This window comes from Triticum aestivum, chromosome 5A (genome assembly GCF_018294505.1).
Source record: "Triticum aestivum cultivar Chinese Spring chromosome 5A, IWGSC CS RefSeq v2.1, whole genome shotgun sequence".
NCBI classification, from domain to species: Eukaryota; Viridiplantae; Streptophyta; class Magnoliopsida; order Poales; family Poaceae; genus Triticum; species Triticum aestivum.
This window is the reverse complement of record NC_057806.1, coordinates 245814845-245836467: the sequence shown is the minus strand read 5'-3', so window position 1 is coordinate 245836467 and position 21623 is coordinate 245814845. Positions and strand designations below refer to the sequence as shown.

The following is a 21623-nucleotide window of genomic DNA, read 5'->3' as shown; positions in this document are numbered from 1 at the left end:
CTTTCATTTTGCGTGTTGCGTCAATCACACATGGTTCGCTCTAGAAAACCGTCATCCCCCAAAAAAATTGTGGGACAGAAAACCCTCACCACCTAATTCAAAAAAGAAAAAAGAAAACCCTCACCATCCCCACGTCATAAAAACCCTCACCCCGCCTGCCACCCCCTCGGCCCCTCCTCTATGTTCCCCATTCACACCTAAACAAGCTCCTCCGGGTCTATGCCATGGCACCGCCTATCGCGGTAGTAAACACTTAGCTCGATGCTTGCCGCCGCCAGGCTACCGGCAAAGCCCGCCGCATTTCGCCACTTCCGCTTGCCGCTGTCTATCGCCATCGACTTTCTCGACGCTGCTCGCGGTCGACCCATCTCCGCTCGGTTGGGGAATCTGCCGTACTGAGGGTTCTTTCTCATGGACGACAAGGTAACTAATTTAACGAGATATTATCTCATCTCTTATCCCAGTTCATCTGCCTCCTTTAATCACCCCGGCAGAAATCGTCATGAATTCATTTTCATTCGAGCTGATTTGAGGGTTTTCTTTCATTCATAGAATGTACAGTGCGCCGACACTTCAGGACTTTGCGACTGCCGCCAGAGATTCCATCTCACCGTACCAGATAACTTGACGATGCGCGCGGTATGTTCAATCTCACCCTAAATCAGTTGGCATGGCCTACTTTCCTGAACATATTCTAAATATTGCTACATTTAGATAAAAGGTGCCACATGCACCATATACGTCAAAGGGGATTTCCCCCCTCTTCTTTCCATATTAGGCAAATTAATGATGTATTGTTCTTTCGATTACTCTCATATTTCCATGACATCATGTTTACCCTATCTGTTTAATTATAGATATTTGTCCTTCGATTTCAACTGTTGTACAGTTCTTTCAATTTGGGCCCATATTTGCATGTTACCTTCTTTAACAGTCCTACCATTTTCCGCAGAACATCCCTTGCTATGCAACAGATTATGTAGTGCACAATTTTTCCCTTTACATACATCAAGGCTCCACGGATGTCATATTGAACACAAACCATGGATTTACAATCGTTGCTACTGTAAGACTTGATGAACATGGTGACTCCTATTTTGGCACTGGCTTTTGGAATGAAATTGCAAAGTTTTATGTACTGAAAGCTGGCACTAAAATTGCACTGCACATAAAAGGGCCTGGTCATGAGATATATGCTAACTTCCCTGACAAAATCATACATTCAGACTTTGTTCGAAGTAAGTTTTCTTTTTACCTGCATATGTTGACTTATCCCACAATGTCAAATGAATTGTGTAGTATTTAAGCAACCAATTGTTATTCCCTTTTCTCACTATATTCCTACCTAATAACTTCTAGTTACCAAGACACTTTTCTATTGCCATGTTTTAACTAAATATTCCATGTACTCCCATTTCTATCAGAAAGCACCGTTGACAAGGAGACTCCGGAGGTGGAGAACGGGGCTGCCAACAAGCGGAGGCGGGGCGAGCTAGAACCGCAAGCGACTCCAGCAGGCCTAGACTTAATCAGCAGCCTCCCTGATGATATGTTGAGAGTCATCATCTCCCTCCTCCCAATCAAATAAGGGGCATGTACAACCCTCCTTTCCTGGCGGTGGCACCCCCTATGGAACTCCAGCCCTCTCGACCTCATCGACACCCATGAGCTCTGCCATGGCTATCGCAAAGCTTGGATGCGTTCTCCAAGATCCTCGACAGTCACCTTGGCCCAACCAAAGGCCTTAGAATGGGCAAGCTCCGTTCCAACGGCAAGGACCGAGCCAAGATTGACGACTGGTTCCGATCCCCTGCCCTAGATCAGCTAGAGGAGCTCACTTTTGATGATGGGAATATGTGGCCGCTGCAAATGTCCGCACTCTGCCTCGCACCCACGCTACGCGTCGCCAAGTTCAGGAACTACCATTTCCCGCCCCATAATGACGCGCCCGCTCTTGTTCTACCACGACTGAAGCACCTCGAGCTTGTCGTTGTCTGCCTCTCAAAGGGTGGCATGGAGCGCCTGCTCCGTGGCTGTACTGCACTCGAGTACCTTCGCCTTCAGGCGATCAATGGGTTGAGTACCTTCCACATCACCTCCATGACTCTCTGGACTATTTATGTGTGTTGCTGGTGCGGCAGGAAGACATCACAAGATGTGTACCACGGTATGGTCATTGAGGACACACCTGCACTTGAGAGATTACTTGTAGTTGATCAAGAAGGTCCAACGAGAATCAATGTCATTTCTGCGCCGAAATTGACAGTGGTGAGCTACTCGTCTGACAAATACTCCAAACTTGTTATTGGATCCACTCCCGTTTAGGTACAACAACTGCCTTCTACCTCTCCTTCTACAAATTAACATTATTTCTAATTTTGAAGATGTTTGTTCGTCTGTCATTCAGAATGATTCCGACAAGCTTGACCCCGAAACTGCGCACAATGAAGGTCTTGGCACTAGAATCTATCGGCCCCGACCTGGAGCAAGTTGTCAGTTTCCTAAGATGCTTTCTGTGCCTGGAGAAGCTGTATATCGAGGTGATGTTCCTTTCCTGTTAGATGTTAACCATAAGGGAGTTCAATTTGTGACACCTTTTTCCAAGTTTACAATGACAATGTACTACGATTTCTGAAGGTTCTTTTGGAGGATTTCAGTACATACATGCCCCCCATATTGGTTGCTCGATCCATATGGTTACAATCAATAAGCATTTCTCCTTTGGAATCATCTGTACTGGTTTTTTTAGGGAACTTTTCATCCACTCCAACCTCTTGTGAAGAAGGCTACATTTTTCTAGAATGTAATCAAATGCCCATGTTAATCATGTCAGATCGAAGATGGCATGCTAGTGCATTTTACAAATCCTGCAAACCAAATAGGCGTGTCGTAATGTTCGAAACTGCATGTAGGCACTAACACGTTCTCTTCTTTTGCAGATAAGATTAGGCCCAGTGGTGGATAATGTGATACAATATAACAATCACGTCGAATGCCTAGATCTGCATCTCTCAGAAATTACTTTGAAGAACTACCAAGGGACATTACCGGAGATTATATTCGCCAAGTTCTTTGTTCTCAGAGTAAGGGTGCTGAAGGAAATGAGCTTTGCCCTACATTTATTTCGCAAAAATGAATGGTTTTTTGATCAGCGCCGGCGCCTGCGGTAGAATGGAGTAGGCTCCAAAAATGTTGAATTTCATTTTGGAACTTCATATGATAGATTAATCAGAAGTCATTGTGTCAACCCCATACATGACTTCTCAATGGCTGACACCTTTGCATAAATTATGAGGTTTCGAAACCAGACTTAGAAGCAGTGATATTAGTTTGAACCTCTCTGATATCCATGTTCAACAGATCATCGCGAGCGTTTGCAGCTGATAAGCTGAATTTCATTTCTAATATCAGTTTGAACCTTGTAATCTTCGAATTTGAGCCATATAACTTTGGAATTTGAACCTTGTAACATTTCGAGCTTTTGTGGTACAGTCATTGAAATGGCATCGTATATTGCTAGCACTATTTTGACCTTAATATGCAATGGTCTTAGGCCCTGTTTGGTTCAGCTTTTATCGACAGATTCCGCTGCCACGCAACAGAATCTGAACCAAAGGACGAACCCAGCAGAATCCGATTTCAGAAATCCGCTGCCAAAATCTAAACCAAAAGCGGAAGCATCCCAGGATGTGCTTTCCAAAATCTTATTCCGCTGCGGGCCAAAATCTAAAAAAGCTGTATCGGCTGGTTTGCCAAACGACCTACATCTTTTTCACATCAGATTTTCCATAGTTGTTTTTCCACAACAGATTTTTCACATCTGCTTTTAGAAATCCACAGCCGAACCAAACAGGGCCTTAGATTTTATTAACCATTCTCAAATCAGTTTACCTTGTCGATCTCACAACACACAGTCTGTATAGCTAACTCGACTGTGATCTTTGACATTATTGCACATAGTTGGTTTCTTCCACCTTGTGCTCTATAGAGTGCATAATTAATTATCGCAGTCGAGTGTCCATCATCACCCTTCTGTGTAACCTTGACCTCATCACCCAAGGGTAAACTTATGACGAAGTCATTCCACACACTTCGTTTTTACAAAGCTTTTTGCCAATAAATGCCCACGATTTGTCCCTCTTCTAGTCGACGCATGGCCAAACTAGCCGGGCGGGAAGCTTGCACGGTAAACAACATGGTAGCGCGGAAACAGGCTCACCGACGATACATTTGGCGCCTCTTCGAGCCTACGCGTGTGGTGCGGTGTTGTGAAGCGTGCACTAGAATCCTTCGCTATGAACGCTGTGAGAAGACATGACGATTACAGGCCGGTCGGCCCCCATTTATTACAGCGGCCATTTAACCTACCCTTGCGTCTCTTCAACATTTTGATCGTGCCCCACCATTGCAAGAAGCACACCCACCACGAGAAATTCTTAGAGGGTATCCTGCGCGGCTCCAATGCAGCTCCAAGCGGCTGCCAACGACGAGCAACAGTTCACCATGCATGCCGTGGTGGACACCCACAGAAGGTTCATGGACCTCTCGATGGTGTACACCAATGACCCGGTTTGGGTGGAGCACTCCATCCACATCATGGAGTTGTTGCTTGCCGTGGAGAAGTACAAGGTGGTCGGGTTCGACCTCGAGTACACCCGCGCTCGTGCCAGGTCTCGTCCCAAGGTCGTCGTTGCCCAGATGTGCGTGCGCCACCACGTCCTCGTCTACCACTACTGCCTGGCCGCAAGGACTTGCGAGCGTTTTGCCAGGTTTGTCAAGAACCCCCACTACATGTTCGCTATGATGGACATCACCAACGATGTAAAGGCGCTCGAGAATTCGGGCATCGCCTGCCAGAATCTTGTCGACATCCAGGGCCAATACAAGATATGGGGCAGCAAGGAGCATGAGAAGGACTCACTGGTTCACCTCGCGTAGGCCATCACCGATCCCTACTACAGAGACATGAAGGATTCATGCAACAAGGACAAGCGTGCCTGGCACTTGGCCTAGATGGAGAAACTCAACAAAGCTCACGGCGTGTACGCGGCCAAGGAGGCGTACACGAGCTACGACATGTACAGGCGGATCGTTGACATGAGGAAGTGCCTCCTTCCCCAAAATGGCCAGGGATCCAACCGGAAGCAGAGCAATGGCAAGCGTCGTTGCAACAATAAGTAGATGATTAGATCCTCATTTCACCTACTTTAGTATGCATGTAATTGCTTTCTTTGGTGTGTGAAAATGTTATGTGTGTAGTCACTCATGTAATTGTATGCTTAATTTGGTTATGCAATGCTGTCTTTTTAAGTATATATGTTGATGCTCTGTAGACAGAGCGTAGATGTTGTGCGGACAAAGAAAATCACATCGCACACGGACTAAACAATGGAACCCGTCGGTGATGTTTTCATCAATCACTCACAATTGTATACCAGCAATCGTTTGCTCATAACACACACGGCTTATTGGCAATAATCGTCTGTGTTGTTATCGGTCTTCACACACATTTTCGATTATAGACCTGTTTGCCTCGGATCACACACATCTTGTTCATTTGAACTGTTTCTGTTCTCATGCCTCAATGCAAATAGTCCCTCCGGGTGAACCGCATGTCGTATATCACACACACCTTTGATCTGGCTGACCATTTCCATTGTGTTGCCTAATCACAAACAGTTCATCCGAGTGAACTGTATGCTGTACATCACACACACCTTCATCTGGCTGCCCGTTTCTTTTGTTCCTCCTCATCGCAAACAGTTAATTGAGCTGAACTGTATGCCCTGCATCGCACACGCAACAAAAATTTGAACCGTGTTTGATGCATCCTCCATCGCAAATGTTTTGCACCTTTTTTGACGGGTTTTTTACACCACCGTTTGCGATTATGGCATGTCACATAGTTTCGTCGAAGGGTCTCTGATCATAGTGTCGCGTTAGCAGCATCCTGCATTAGTGCTTGGATATCTTCATGATTATTAGCTTTTCTATCAATTGCCCAATAGTAATTTTTTTACCCACTGTATCCTATTTTGAAGAGAGGAGCCCGATGCGGAGCATCCTACGGTCATCCCCATGGACCTACCTTCGTCTCCCACGACACCACATGGACCAATGACTAGAGCTCGAGCAAGGGCTATCGAAGCTAAGGTGAACTCACTCCTCTCCAAAGTAACACATTCCACATGTGAGACATGGCTACTACCTCAAGCAGAGACCTTGCGTGTGATCAGGTATTTTGATTTCCTGGACGATGAACTCTTGCTTCTCTGGCGCCTGGCGACGTGCTCCTTACTTAATGGGGCGTGCGTTAGGGCACACCGCTAAGTGGTGATCGATCACCTCCCTCGGCACACTGAGCAAGTCAGATGCTTTCCAGGAGGAAACATCTGAACTTGCCCGAAGGAAGGTGACGAGCGCGCCTTCCTTTGTGGGAAGGAGGCAGGCGTCGATAGCGAGGGTAGGGCCCGAGCCACTGCCATCAACCGATGCCTTCTTCGCCTCGGTGTGGTCTTGGGAGAGCAGCTGCTTCTTCATCATGGACGCGGCCTCGGGAGGTTTGACAGCGTCCTCGCCATCCGAATGCGCGGCTGCAGCAGCCTTGTAAGTGTGCTCGAGGGAGCAGACCGCATCCTTCTCATCGCAGGCGATGGTGATGACGCCACTGAAGCCAGGCATCTTGAGGACGTTGTAGTCATGATGGGTCGCCGCCATGAACTTGGCGAGCGCCGGGTACCCCAGAATGTCGTTGTACGACAAGCCAATGTGCGCCACGTCAAATCAATGAGCTCGGCGTGGTACTTCTTGCGGGTGCCAAAGGTGATGGTGAGGCACACTTGCCACAGGGAGGTGGTGGAACCATCAGTTACCCCGGAGAAGGGCCTGGTTGGCATCAACTAGTCACAGGGCCCTTGGAGCGTCTCGAAGGTCTCAATGGAGATCACGTTGAGGCTGGCGCCCCCATCGATGAGGGGCTTGGTGATCGCGACTTTGCTGATAGTAGGAGCGCACAACATGGGGAGCATGCTTGCGGTGGCCGTGGACTTGGGGTGGTCCTTGGAGTCGAAGGTGATGGCGTACCGTGACCACTTGAGGGGCCGCGTAGCTTCAGGCCTCGGGAGGGCGACGTTCACGTCGTGAGAGAACTGCTTGAAGAGATGGTTGGATGTGGGGGCCTGAGCTTCCCCGAAGATGCAAGCTATCATGCGAGGCTCCTGGTAGCCCCCAACGCCATCGTCTAACTGGTTGACGTTGTTCCGCCGAGGTGGTGGCGGCATCAACGGGAGAGTCGCATGGGCATGAGGGTTTGCCTCTCCAGGCTGATCACGCCAGGCACCCTCACGAGGCTGGTCGCACCAGGCGGCCTCACAAGGCTGCTCGCGCTAGTCCTGGCGGAAGTTGTCATTGCCGTTGCGGCCGTCCCAGCGATTGCCGTCGCGGCCACCCCTGCGGCCAGCGCCGTGGTTGTTGCGGTCACCTCGACGGCCTAGGTAGTCATCGCGGAGCAACTTGAGCTCCTAGTAGTCTTCGGTGTTATGGGTGCGCACGTTGTGGTAGACGTAGAGAGGGTGTTTTTCCCTCTCGGGCTCATCACGGTCACGGCCACGCTTCTGCTCGGGCTCTGCCACAAGTACGGCAGGGCCTTTGTGCTTGACGTCCTTGCCTTTGGCCTTGGCGGCAGCGGGTGTCGCGTTGGGGTCATTGTGGACAAAAGAGATGACCTTCTTCAGCCTTGGCACACTAGTCAGCGAGGTCGAACAACTCAAGCACCGAGTCCAGTTCATCGTTGATGGCAAGCTTCTCGCGCATCCTGATGTCCGTGATACCGGTGGAGAACGTAGAAATGATGGCTGCGTCAGAGGCACGCGAGATCTTGTTGCGCACCTGGCTAAAGCACTGGATGTACTTGCGGAGGGTCTCACTGGGGTGCTGCCGCACATGTCGCAGGTCGTTGATGGTGAGGGGGCAGTCGTGCGTGCCCTTGAAGTTAGTGACGAACTGGTTGTAGAGCTTGCTCCGTGAAGAGATCGACGCCTCAGGCAGGTTCATGAGCCAGGAGCGCGGGCCATCCTTGATGGCCATGGGGAACCAGTTCGCCATGACCTTGTCGTCGCCGTTCGCCGCCTTGATGCTCAGCGCATAGAGCTGAAGGAACTCCGCGGGGTTGGGAATGCCGTCGTAGGGCGGGGGCAGCTCGAGCTTGAACTTTGTGGGCCAGAACACCCGATGCAGCTTGTGTGTGAAAGCTCGGCATCTCACACCGCTTGAAGGAACGCCACCTGCGAGGGCGGTGTAGTTCTAGTGCCCGACCGCTTTGACCTCCTAGACCGCGCGGTCCTGGCGCTGACGATGCTGCTCGAGGAGAACACACGCGTCAGGTGGCGCACGATGGACGATCTGGCAGCTGTCCTCATCTCGGGCTGGCGGGGGCGCTCCACGAGACGGGTCACGTGCCTGCACGTCACATCGGGGCTCACCGGGATCGCTGCATAGAGCAGGTGCCGGAGGTGCACCCTACGCCACAACCCCGACACGAGACGGCGGAGGGTGGAGCGAGTGGGAGGGCACCTGGGCGTCCCCGACGGTGTTGACAAGCTCGGTAATGCGGCCAAGCCAAGCGTCATAGCCGGCGTCAGCTGGACGGTAGTTGAGCAGCTCATGCACCATGAGCAGCGTGGCCTGCGCGTTCCGCGGCCCACGACGGGTGAGGGATGAAGAGGCCGTGGTGGTGTGGCCACCCGGCTGCACAGAGGGGTGCATGGAGGAGTCCTACCGCTCATGAGCAACTGGGTCGATGGCGGCGGTGGCTGCGGCCCCGGCAGGGCGGCAACGGTTGTCGCGGTCCACAGGCTCTGTTTGGGCGACGTGACCCGCCCGGCGATCGGCATGCTCGTGGCGAGCGTCGGCCATGAAGCTGGCGAAGCGTAAGGCGTAGCGGAGCGGAATAACGGCAACACAGCCCTACCCGGCGCGCCAAATGTCGGAAACCGGGCTCCGGGGACCCAAAGGTTCAAACTATGGGGTGCACTCATTGCTACCGCCCTGTCTTTCCCTGCAGCTAACCACGGCGAGGCTATGGCGAGAGCGGCCGGTGACACAATGGTTACCCAAGTTTGGGCCACCATGCGGTGTAAAACCCTACTCTTACTTGGTTGGGATTGCTCTGGCGGGAAGGTAGTGAGTACAAGGTTTAGGGTTCGGAGCCCCCTCTACAGCGGCACCCTACCCTCCTTTTATATCTGCCTCAGTCCTCTTCCCCCGAAAATATTGGTGGGAAGGGTTGCCACACAACGGCAATTTTGAAGGGGGGAAGGAGCACGGTCTATCCTGGCAAAAGGTGGTTTTCGCCTGCAAAGCCACCGTCCATGAGGCGCTAGTGGGCTCGGGAATGACTTCCGCCCTATGCGCCCATCGTCTTGGTCTTCTTGCACCAATCGGGCAACCTTTGGGGGTTGCTTTGCGAACCGGCATGCTGGCCTTGCACCCGCACCGCCTGCCAAGGCAGTGGCTCCCGCACCACCTTCGAAGATGATGTTCTTGATGATGAAACGGTTGGTCATCCTGTCGTCATCGGTGGGCGGCATTCTATCGAACAGGCTGCGAGCGTCGGGATACATGTCGTCTAATATCTCACGCGGGTGTTTCCTCGCCCCTCCGGAGGATGATCCGTCGACCAGCGGTGTGGCGTTGAGGTCGATGGCCATGGACTCGGGTGTGGACGCCACCACGCTCACCTCCGGCGAGCATTCCCCGGAGAAGCGGGAGGCTTGCGGATAGACATGGAAGCCGGGAATCGGCTGTGTGGCAGACGCGCGCGGTGACTTTGGCAGTCCCACCCGAGGAAATGCCGACGAGCCTATGGTGGTCGCGGCCACGACGACGCTGACGAGCTGGTGATGGCCAGGGTTTAACCCTAGGTAGAGCAGGGCCTCCCTCGTTGCCTCGGTGACTCGAGCATTGGTTTCCTCCTGCTGTGCGGCGGCGGAGAGGGCGGCGGCGGCCGCGGCTTCGAGCTTGCGGTCCTACGTATGCCTCCGCCCCTTCCTCTTGGCTGATTGCATGCCCCGCTGTTTGGGCGTCAACTACTTCTTCTTGGGTGGCGCCTCAGTTTTGTGGGCGCGCAGGGCTTGCCTTTGGTGGAGGTGACGAAGGTGAGGCCGGACGAGGCGAGGCCGATGGCGGCGTCGAGGGTCGGCACGTCGTCCATCGCTAGCGAACGGGAGCGCGAGCGGGCGGGAGTTTTTGGGAAAGTGGGGCGAAATGGTGGTGGCTGTGCCGCCGACTGACGAACCAGGGGAAAGTAGGCGGGCGTCGGGCGCGTCCGTTTCATGTCCGCGTCGGCGCAAATAAGACTCAAATTTAGGCCGGGAATAAGTTTAAGGGACAAAAGACAGACGCACTTCCATTTGGATCGGCGCGTTGAACCGACTTTTGTGTCCTTTTGATCGAAACAAATACGCGCAGATGAAATGAGTCGGCGCGTTGGAGTTGCTCTAAGAGAAACTCCAATGGGGCGACCCATTTCGTCTGCCCGCGTCCGTTCGGGTCGACGCGGACGCGCCAACCCAAATGGACGCGCGTCCATTTTTCGTCCGCGGCGACCCATTCCAGGCCCAATTTTGAGTTGGATTTGCGTCGGCGCGGACACGAGACGGACGCGTGCGCACCTACTCCTCTCCCCAGACCCGCCTGTGGTGGAAGCCACCACCATTTCCCTCCATTTTCTCCAAAAACGCTCCCGCCCGCGCGCGCCCCCGCCCCAACCAGCCATGAAGGACGCCATCGACCTTGACGCCACCGCTGGCCTCGCCTCCCTCGCCTCGTCCGGCGCAGTCGCCCCCTCCGGGAAAGGCAAGCCTCGTGCCCCGCGCAAGACCGCCGCGGCGACCAAGCCGAAGAAGGCGCTGATGCCCGAACAACGGGCAAGGGAGTCGGCCAAGAGGAAGGGCCGGAGGTACGCCGCGGACTCGAGGGATGAGGCCGCTGCGCAGGCCGCCGCCGCCGCCGTGCAGCAGGAGTTCACCAACGCCCGCGTCGCCGCGGCAACGAGGGAGACGCTCTACATGCTTGGGGTAAACCCTAGCCAGCACAGCCTCGTCCAAGCCGCCGTCGCCGCGGCCAGCACCGGCTTGTCGGCGTTTCAAGGCGGAGCAAATGGATGCTTTCATGGAGATCCAAAGGAGGAGGCTTGATCTTGACGCCGAGAAGCAAGCCAAGATGTTCGAGTTCGAGGCGGAGAAGCAAGTCAAGATGCTAGAGATCGAGGCCGCCAACGCCAAGACAAAGGCGAAAGAAGTGGCTCTTGCAAGCATGATGACCGGGGTGGAGATCATGAAGGTGGATCTCAACGCCTTGTCGCCAAGGAAGAGACCGTGATTCGAGAAGATGCATGCCAACATGCTCAAGTTCGATGGCGAGTGATCTATGGCGTCGAGGGGCCATCTTTGTTGTATGCCGGCAGGTGTGCCGACATGACCACAGGAGCCGTGATGGCGTGGTCGAACTCAAGTCCCACCATTTTTTGTGTGCTGACATGTGTGCCGGCTGGCTGGCAAGTGCGCCAGCATGAACTGTGGTGTTTTCTGAAGTCGGCATTGTATGCGGGCGCTGGCATGGTGCCAGCATGAGACATGGCCGCTGGCATGATCGGCCGCGGGCCTTTTTTATTTAAAAGTTAAATGCGAACATGAAATAGGTCGGCGCGTTGGGCGCATTGCCGACCCAAATATAAAACTGGGCGGACGGTGGGCAGACGGCCGACCCAAACGGACAAAAAATGGACAAATGCGCCGTCCGTTTAAATCGCTCCATTGAAGTTGCTCTAAGCAGCCGACCCAAACATAGTTGAAGGCACGAACCAACTCAAATGGATGAAAAGCGGCCAAAATGAGCGTCCGGGGTCCGGAAGTGGCCCCCGTTCGGAGTCCGGTTTCCACCGCCGTACAAGCGGCAGAGTATCCCCATGCCGTCTGGCTGGCGGGGCCCGTGGCCTCCGGGGTCGGTCGGGCAAGACCGCTGGACCCCCACCCGGTACACGAGCCAAGGACGCGCGGGGCGAGCCGAGGAAAAGGCGGGGGCAAGACACAAACCGCGCGTCGTCAGGCGTACGACAACCCCCACATCGCCCGGGAGAATCCAAACCGAATCACGCCTCACGCTAAACTAATAAACTAAACTAAACTGGGCTACGCCAAGAACCCTAATCCGCTGCTGCAATCTCGCTCTCCGTCCCCAGCGGCAAGTAACACTAACCACCACCACCACCACCCATGCCAGTCAACAAAAGCACTCACGAAGGCTACAAGGTAGTCCTAGTAGTATACTACGACAGACAGAGAGAGGACCGCGGAGCGTCGGCGATTCGAGCTGCCCGGGCGGGAAGGAAGGAAGGAGCGAGGCAACGCCGGCCGGCGGCGACCACCATTGATGCGGTGCGGGTGAGTGTGCGCCTCGGGTTCCCGCTCGCTGCATTTATTTTAGTTGCGGGAATGGGAAAGAGCCGCTTTGGATTCTTGCTGCGGCTGCGAGCATTTATTTCTTCCTCCGATGCATTCCTTCACTTGGGAACTGGAAAGTACTCGTACTATAGTATAGGACCATGACATCTCACATGGCCAAAGCTGCATGAGGCGGTGGTGGTGGTGGCCAAGCTGTTGCAGCAGCAGTGCCGACGCCCATGGCCACCTCCTCGCCAGCTCCCCTCCCGCTCCCTTTTTCCCCACTCCGCTTTTCGGCTCGTCTTCTCTCGCCCCGATCTGCGTCCGTCTGTGCGACTGCGTGAGCTGACGCTTCTCGCTTTCCGTTCCTAGCGCAGCCTGCACACCCATCCAGTATCCTAGAGAGAGAGAATATAATCCTAGTGAGAGAGAGAGAGAATAAAGAGAGAAGCATTGAAGAAGAAGAAGTGGAGTGTTGTGTTCACGGAGTTCTTGCACTCGATGCGGGGGCATTGCTCCGTGTGATGCTTAAATAGCAGGTATTAATGCAGCCCATTCCCTCCCGCCTTACTCTCCGGGACCGGGACTCGTCCTTCTTGGTGTCCGCCATGAAATTTCTCTAGCTGCTCTGCTTTTCTTCTTTCCCCGCTTCCCCAGGGCTGGTCTTTGCCGGTTTCTCTTCAAGTTAGGTCTGGATTTGGGGGTTTCGGCATATTTACGCGCGGGGCTTAGGTTTAGGTTTAGGTGATTGGCGAGGAGGAATTGGGGATTTAGGGATTGTGCCTCTTGTTCTTTGCCCAAGGATTATCATTCCCTTGGTTGCTCGAAGAAGAAAAAAATTTCATATTTATTCCTCGTGTCTTTCTATTCTATTTGGGGGAGTTGAGAGCAGTCGGTGGCTACAACTTTTAGAGTGACGCATTGCAGCTTTTTTGCTACTATTTTGCTCGCACCTTCTTCTCCTGATGTCAAGGCAGAAGAGCAATCTCTTTTTTCGGGTCGGCTGTTCTTAGTTGGAATTCCTGGACAGGCATAGTTGGGACTTTGTGTCGGTCAGTATTGGTCTTGCCCACTTTTGACTCTTGAGCTTTGCCAACAAACAAATTTCGCCGGTCACTGTTTTTTTTTCTGAATCCAACCTAGTTCCTGCTTGGTCTCAGTCGTTGCAAAATTAGTTCGTGTCAATCGTGACCACAGTTCCTGGTTGGTGTCATTAACTGGGAGCTGCATCTTTTTCTACCTGCCGGTTGGTATCATAAACGAGTGATCACTGATACTAGCAATTTTCAACTGGCTGCTGTTTGATACAGATTAGTCATCTTCAGCGCAGCACTGCATGAGGAGATCTTTCTGCATCGCTTCCTGTGCCAATGTTGATTGATCAAACCTGCATATGCTGGTGGTAGCTGAGAAAGGAGAACCACTTTTTCCATCTTTCGGATAGTTGATGGTTATGGACCGCACGGGTTGGCTCTGGAGGCGCAAGCCTTCGGATAATAGTCCTGGGGCAAGCGATGTCTCTGTGCCCGTGTCATCGCATCCTCAGTGCTGCTCGGGCGATCAGGTTCTACCCACATGCCTTCATTTTGTATCCTGCAAATCTTTTCACCTCGGCATGAGTGTAGGGTAGTTAACACATTCTTATCATGGGGAGCCGTTTTGTTGAATGTGGCTCTTTCTCGAGGTTTGGGCAATGAATTCTAGTATTCGGAAAGTTCTGAACTTCACTTTAATAAAGAATTTATAGGCTTTCTGCCTTGGACAGATTGATAAAGCATACAAACTCATAGTTTGATCTGATTAAGTAGGACAGGTGTTCAGATGCTAATGTTTGTTGAGTACATTGCCATTGCCCATTAGTGGGAAATCTTGTGATAGAGAAAGGCCAACAGCTTTCAACCTATCAAGTGTAAGATTAGTTCCAGTTGTGTAAGATTTACTTGTTGAGCCACAACTATGATACTTTAGGCTCTATGTCTATCCATAAGAGGATTTTAGCAATTTCTGAATGTTCGCTAATACTGGTAAAGTCTGTTCTTGATTTTCGATGAAACAAGTGTATTTCCTAATAGTTGAATATCAGCAGTACCTTGCAAAGGACTTAAACGTTTAAGTGATGCTTCCCTAGTCCTCAGACCTCGCAACAACTATAGGGCATAGGCTACTCTGAATGATTGGCAAACAAATTCAATCAAAAGCCTGAAGAACATAGGTCGTTCGTTTTCAAGAAAAAATGGTTTCGCATAGATGGTTAAAGAAAATAGCTCTGGTAGCTACCAGAAGGACTTGATTGATGATGTGAATACAGTATGCTTACAATTTTGTAATACATAGATCAGGTCTTCTCCGGATTTTATCATCTAGTTCATTAATTTGAACAAAAACTTGATTTCTGTTGATGCTCAAAAAGTTACTAAAACATGGTACTAGGTATTGCTTTTGAAATTTATACCTCACTTCTATTTTTTCAAAGTTATTAAGTTCTGCAATAGTCGTATGTTTCCTTCCGCCTTTGGTGAATAATTGACTTCCTAAAATTCGTGCAGTCAAACTATTCTAACTTTGACTACTACTAGTAGATACAGATATATTTGGATTGGTAAGGTGAAAATAGTACCGTTTGGTTTGTCCTACTAATACATTCATGATTTTCTATTAGCATGCTCCTACAAAAACTAATGGTTGAACATCCATATTGAAGAGCGTGTCAATGTTTAAATGTCATCTATTTACAAACAGGCGGGGTACTTTTTCATGTGATGTACTCCCTCTGGTCCTTTTTACTCCTCGTATTAGATTTGTGTCAAGTCAAAGTTTGCAAAATTTGATCAAATTTATATTTAAAAAAAATCAATATCTACAATACCATATATATATATATTTTATGAAACTACATTTCATAATGAATCAAAATTATTGATTTGACATTGTGAATGTTGATACATTTTTCTATAAGTTTGGTCAAAGTAGAGATGCTTTGACTTCGGACAAAACTTATATGTAGACTAAAAAGGACCGGAGGGAGTATGTGCAGATGGCATCTATTACTAACTCTGCACACGTCTTTTACACATATTTTCATTTTTGTGAGAAAAGGTTATTTAAGCATTTAAATTTTCTGCTCCTGTTTAAGCAGGAGGTTCTGAGGCCTGTCTCAAACAATGCTTCAGCACATCATGGTCAATCACCCAAAGTCTCTTCGAGGGTTAGGCATGACGAGACCCAAGAAATTGGAGTACCAAAATTGTCGAATGAGAAGCTAGCATCACGAGTTAATTTAAATGATTTTTCTCCACAACATGGTCAGTCACTAGAATCATACCTATCATCAAATGGAGATGAAGAGACCAAGGAGACCATGAAGAGTTTGAATGAAAAACTTGCTGCTGCCCTTTTGGCTATTAGTGATAAAGAGGATCTGGTTAAGCAGCATACTAAAGTCACAGAAGAGGCTGTTGCAGGTAAGCTTGAAGGGAATCGAATGATTTCCTCATTTGTTCTTGTGCATTTATATACTCTATAATCAGAAAAAGGAAAGGACTGTACTGTTTCTGTATTAGCCCCTGGGGTGTAGATAGTATTAGGTAAAATAAAATAAATGGGGAAGTCCTAAATTAGACCAACGGAATTCTGTTACCTAGAATAAGAAAAGGCACTTACAAATTAATCTCATCCTTTATAATATAATAGTGACAATTTTTCTTTGTTCAGAAGCTCATAACATCAGTCCTGATAAGCCCCAATTTGCTGTTTCTTCTCCGCTAATAAAACCTACTCCTTCTACCCGCTCTAAAAAATGGGATTTGTGTAATAAGTTGTTGATATTCAACAACTCTGGTGGAGGACTCGCAGAAATACCTCGGATAGTACCACAATCTCTTATACGCACAATAAAATGTTGAACAACTTCAATAAGTTTACGCATAACGTATCCAGCATCTGCTGTTCGTACAGCAGTATCTAACCCCTTTGCGGGCTCCATAGTAGAAAATTATATATTCTGTCAAAGGGAGTCCCATATTTCATTTACAACAACTGCTAGAAGTATAATTATGTTTAAGTTAGAGATTAGGACTTAGAGATAGAATCGGTTTAAATCATGTACGACTTGCCCTCTACTCCAAGTCTCTCTCCCTCCCATGTACTTCTTTTTTTTAGAAAAGGAGGATATACCCCCGGCCTCTGCATCTGGGCGATGCATGCAGCCATTTTATTAATTATTTACAATGACCTTACAAAGTAATACATCACTAAGCCTGAAGCCACCATCTTGGCAACACCTGTCGCTACTCCTATCCCCTTGCTGAAGGGGTGCCGAATGTCCGAGCCTAATACCAAACAGACATCACACCAAAGCCTGACATCTAAAGCCGGATGCCCTAGCCCAGCCACAATACCGGGACTAGGTCACACCGGTCTGGCGCACTCTCAGAGGCCGCCACCGCCGCCGCCCATCGCATAGCGGAGGATCCCACCGGAGCACCTTGCCAGCCATGGGTTTGCCGGCTGCCGCCGCACAGCCAGGACGCCGCTGTGGCTGCCGCGCGAGGACACCCCGCACGAGGCGCCCCAGCCGCCTCCTGGGAGATCCGGCGCAAACCTTCTGCCCTAGCCCTTTTGGCGTTGGGCGCGGCCAGTGCCGACGGCAGCGGTGGCAGGGATCTGCTTCGCGGGAGGGCTGGCGGCGTGAAGGAGTTGGTCCCCCCGGCGTTGCCCTGGGTGGCGGCGCGAGGGGGTCGGGAGTGAGGGGCCAATTTTCCTTGTTCTGAATTCCCCTCCCATGTACTTGTACTTTCTATATATACCCCATATGAGGGTCAGATCAGTACAACAGAACAACACAAATAGCCATCCTATAATTTCCACAACAACAACAAAGCCTTTCAGTTCCAAATAAGTTGGGGTAGGCTAGTGTTGAAACCCATAAGATCTCAAAACCAAGTCATGGTTCTGGCACGTGGATAGCTAACTTCCACACACCCCTGTCCATGGCTAGTTCTTTGTTGATATTTGATTTATTAGCTTAAATTTTAATTTGTTGATGGATTGTATTTCTGCAAGTAATGTTCAGCTTCATTTCTGCAAGAGAGAAGGGGAAGATACTTTCAGCTTTATTATTCTATGTAGTAATGTTCACAACCATTTCGTTGATGCTTTATGTAGGTTGGGAACAAGCTGAAGTTGAAGCTACTGCCATCAAGAAGCTGCTTGAAGCTGCTTCCCATAGAAATGACTATCTCGAGGGTCAAGTCAGCCACCTAGACAAGGCCCTCAAGGAATGCGTGAGGCAGCTGCGCCTGGTAAGGGAAGAACAAGAGGAGATAATACGTGATGCACTTACCAAGAAGTCCCAGGAGTTGGAGTCTGAGAACTCCAAGCTGCAAAACCATATTGCTGAGCTGAAGAAGCAGCTGGCAGCAACCAAATCAGAAGCATCCACCGTGTCTGCACAGCCTGATCTACAAGAGAAGCTTCAGACAATCGAGAAAGAGAACTTGGATCTCAAGGCCAAGCTCCTTGTACAGTCCAAGGATCTGAAGATACTCTCACTGGAAAAAGACTTGAGCAATCAAGCAGCAGAGACAGCCAGCAAGCAGCACCTGGAAAGTATAAAAAAGATTGCTAGGGTTGAGGCAGAATGCCGCAGGTTACATTATCTAGCTCAGAAAACAGCATTGGTCAATGATTCTAGACCTCCGCCAAGCGCAGAATCACTAACTGACAGCCACTCTGACAGTGCAGAATGTATGGTTGCTGTTGATAGTGAATTGAGAAATTCTGACTCGTGGGCATCTGCTCTGATTACAGAGCTTGATCAGTTCAGGAATGCGAAGGCTAGTGCAACAAATATTGTGAATAGTCCTGTTGAGATCGACCTAATGGATGATTTCCTTGAGATGGAAAGGTTGGCTGCATTGCCTGAATCAGACCAGACAAGCTCTACCTTTGATATGGAGACAGATTCCGACAAGGCTGTGACGAGAAACAGCTCTTCTAAAATTGAAAATGAAGAATTGTGGCGTCATGTTGCAGATTTGCATTCGAGGGTTGAAGTGGTTGAAAGCTATAAGAAGGAGCTTGAGATAGCTCTGATAGAGGCTAGAAATCAGCTTGACATCTCCTGTGACGCACTAGTGGCGGCAAGGAACAGGCTGGTTGAAATGCAAATGCAATTGGATTTGGCAAATGACTCTAAATATGCTGCTCTGGGAGATGTGGACCGATTGGACTCGGAGAAAAAGGCTTTGGAGTTTCAACTGGAGTCCAAATCTGTAGAAGCTGAGGAGCTACATGCGATTGTTGCTTCATTGGGAGAAAATGCAGAAAAGAAGGAATTTGAGTCACAGTTAGAACTGGTGTCAGCCGAAGCCGCAGAGCTTCGGGTGACTGTGGCATCATTGGAAGAGAGGATTGAAACCGAGACTGCTCTTTCTGTGCAGCACAAAGAAAAATCAGATGCTGCATGCAATGCTAAAGAATTGTTGGAGAGACAGCTGTATTCTGCAAACGCGGAAGTGCAAAAACTGCATGGCATCATTAAATCACTAGAGAATCAGGTAGAAGAAGAGAAGGCACTGCACGACGAACTCATGACACAATCATTGCTGAAGATTGAAGCAGCTGTTGAGGCTGTTAAAGAACCATTGGAGGCACAGCTTTGTTCCGCAAACACCGAAGTAGAGAAACTGCGTGGCATTATCGAAGCATTAGAGAGTGAGATAGAAAAGGAGAGGACAGTGCATGAAGAACTGACATCACAGCTAGACATGAAGATTGAAGCAGAGAGAACTCATTCTGAAGCTGTTAAGGAATCATTGGAGGGACAGCTATGTTCAGCAAATAGTGAGGTAGCGAAACTGCGTGATGTCATTAAAGCGCTAGAAAATGAGGTAATTGAAAAAGAGAAGGCATTGCATGAAAAATTGGCAGAAGCAGAGAAATCTCTTTCTGTGGAGTCTGTTAAAGAATCATTGGAGGCAGAACTCCAGTTAGTCAACTCTGAAGTTGTGAAACTGCGTGATATGGTGACAGCGCTTGAGCATGAAGTGGTAAAGGAAAAGGAGTTCTCTGACGAGCTCCAGCTGCAGCTAGAAGCTCTAGAGGCCATAAAAAGGGTGTTGGAGTCAGAGGTTGAGTCTGCACATCAGGATGCCTGGAAGCTTAAGGAGAAGGTTGAATTGTTTGAAGCAAAACTGCAGGAACAGATGTTGTCAGCAGCGGAGTTCACTGCCAAGGAAGAGTCTGTGCAGTCACAAAGAACGGCAATAGAGCATCAACTTGAAGCATCAAAGGCCGATGTTGTGAAACTGACGAACATGGTGAGCTTCCTCCAAGGGGAGGTTGTGCAGGAAAGGTTGCTGTCAGAAGATTATGAACAGAAATGCCGAAAGCTGGAGGCTCAGTTGTCAAGGGATATTCGGGACGCGAAGCTCTGGAGGCTTGCAAACTCAAATGGAGACCTAAAGACCAAGCAGGTAAATTTATCTTTATACTGAATCTGGTGATTGCGGCTCTGATAACATTTATGAACTTGTGTTTTGTCGATTATCGATCCAGAGTAGAAAGAGGATTCTTTAGCATTGCGCCACTAAAGTTGTTGCAGCTCAAACATCACACCTGTTAACCTGAATGCATATAAATTAAGAGAATCAATATTCTATGTCTGAATATGAATCATGATCTTTGTTATAGGAGAAGGAGCTTGCTAATGCAGCTGGGAAGCTTGCAGAGTGCCAGAAGACCATTGCTTCACTGGGACGCCAATTGAAATCACTGACAGAGATCGATAACGTGGTGCTGGAGCCTGGACTAGGACTACTGCTGGAACCCAGGGACATAGCACTAGACTTGAGAGCCAGTGATCCTGGCCTCCTTCAGAAAAGAAGCACTGGTTCGAACTTTGCAGTCTTCGCTGATGAGTTATACGATCTTGACCTTCCGGATGGCGATGTGGGCTGCTTTTCGCCACTCCCATCGATGATTCGACCGTCATCACCCCCTCCCTCGGAAATGTCGGTGTTTGCAGGGGGGCTGTCGTCGCTTAGTAGCTACAGGGGCAAGAGAAGAAAGTAAGAGCTGATGGATGGTTAGAATGTCAGGATTGATTGCCGCTAACAGTTTATGGACAGCTCTCATGTGTAGGAGCAGGAGAAGAAAGTAGAGATTGCCCGCATTGCTCAGCTAACAGTCTATTGATGCTCTCATCTGTAGAGGTAGTAGATCAGTGTACATTTACAGAAACTGATTGGTAGATCTGTGTGCCGAAAATTCCATTCTAGCAAGCTCAGTTTTTCACAGCCTGCTTGATGAAAAGTCTTACTGTATTGTATGGGTGCTGGCTGTTTGCTTCAAAATATAAACTCGGTAGTACTCGGTGTGCTGGCTGTGTTGAATACCATTTATGGTGGTTTGGTGCGGTTTCTACTATAGCTGTGTGCTCATGAATAGTTAGGTCTGTTTGAGCCTGATTGAGACAAAAGGTCACATTTTTGAGATTTCTCGACAAACATCATTAGCCATGTTTAGAAATGTGGAATTTGCAAGGACTTACTGCATGTTTGCTTATTTAAGCATGTTCAAAATACTGAAATCACATGTTCAAAATTATTATAGTGTTTATGTCTCTAATTTTACTTTTAATTGATTGGAGAGTATAGCGTAGACAAAGATTTATTTGTGTATAAAATCTGCATCACAAGAGATGATCGTGCTAGTTTGAAATAAATAAAAATAATTGTTCCAATAAATGAAAATAATTGTGTTAATATTTTTATTTTAATATGACCTCTGATTTGGTGATGAATTTGTGTCAAATGACATGTTGCATGTTTGCTTATTTAAATGTGGTATTATGTAGTTTTAAAATAATTAAAATTTATTCATCAATGTTGAGATGGTTTAATGATGAGCATTGTGAATAAGAGCTTCACTTATATACACAAACTAAGTTACAATATTTTCATAAGGTTTATTTTTGTTATAATATGTTGACTCTATATTTCATGACATTTGAAAATTACTCATGTATAAATGTGTCATATGTGCACCAACTAAGAGAACTAAATATAATGACATATACATATATAACATGTATACCCTGTCTCTTTTGTTAGCCATGTTTCAGATTCAACAATGCTGAGAGTGACTTTGTTTACGAAATGGGAGGATGGTGAGGACATGGCT

General features: G+C 49.0%; 1 protein-coding gene across 4 annotated transcripts; it reads left to right on the top strand.

Annotated features, from left to right (window-relative positions):
• The first annotated feature begins 12132 nt into the window (after positions 1-12132).
• LOC123102896 (filament-like plant protein 3) lies at positions 12133-20867 on the top strand. Of its 4 annotated transcripts, none has more exons than XM_044524354.1 (5): positions 12165-12434; positions 13751-14004; positions 15577-15901; positions 17604-19915; positions 20133-20867. In XM_044524354.1, the coding sequence occupies exons 2-5, from the start codon at positions 13888-13890 to the stop codon at positions 20511-20513; spliced, it is 3135 nt and encodes a 1044-aa protein (XP_044380289.1). In that variant the 5' UTR covers positions 12165-12434; positions 13751-13887; the 3' UTR covers positions 20514-20867. The 4 variants fall into 4 exon arrangements, with proteins under 4 accessions (XP_044380286.1, XP_044380289.1, XP_044380287.1 ...); XM_044524352.1 differs by having other exon boundaries at positions 12196-12440; XM_044524353.1 differs by lacking the exon at positions 12165-12434 and adding an exon at positions 12578-12979.
• Positions 20868-21623: the final 756 nt, after the last annotated feature.

Excerpts from the sequence above, each read along its gene's own strand:
- LOC123102896 (XM_044524351.1), top strand. The coding sequence starts at position 12,273 with ATGCCAGTCAACAAAAGCACTCACGAAGGCTACAAGGTAGTCCTAGTA. Across the intron at positions 12,441-15,576 it reads CCACCATTGATGCGGTGCGG|GAGGTTCTGAGGCCTGTCTC; the intron begins GTGAGTGTGCGC and ends CTGTTTAAGCAG. Across the intron at positions 15,902-17,603 it reads CACAGAAGAGGCTGTTGCAG|GTTGGGAACAAGCTGAAGTT; the intron begins GTAAGCTTGAAG and ends TGCTTTATGTAG.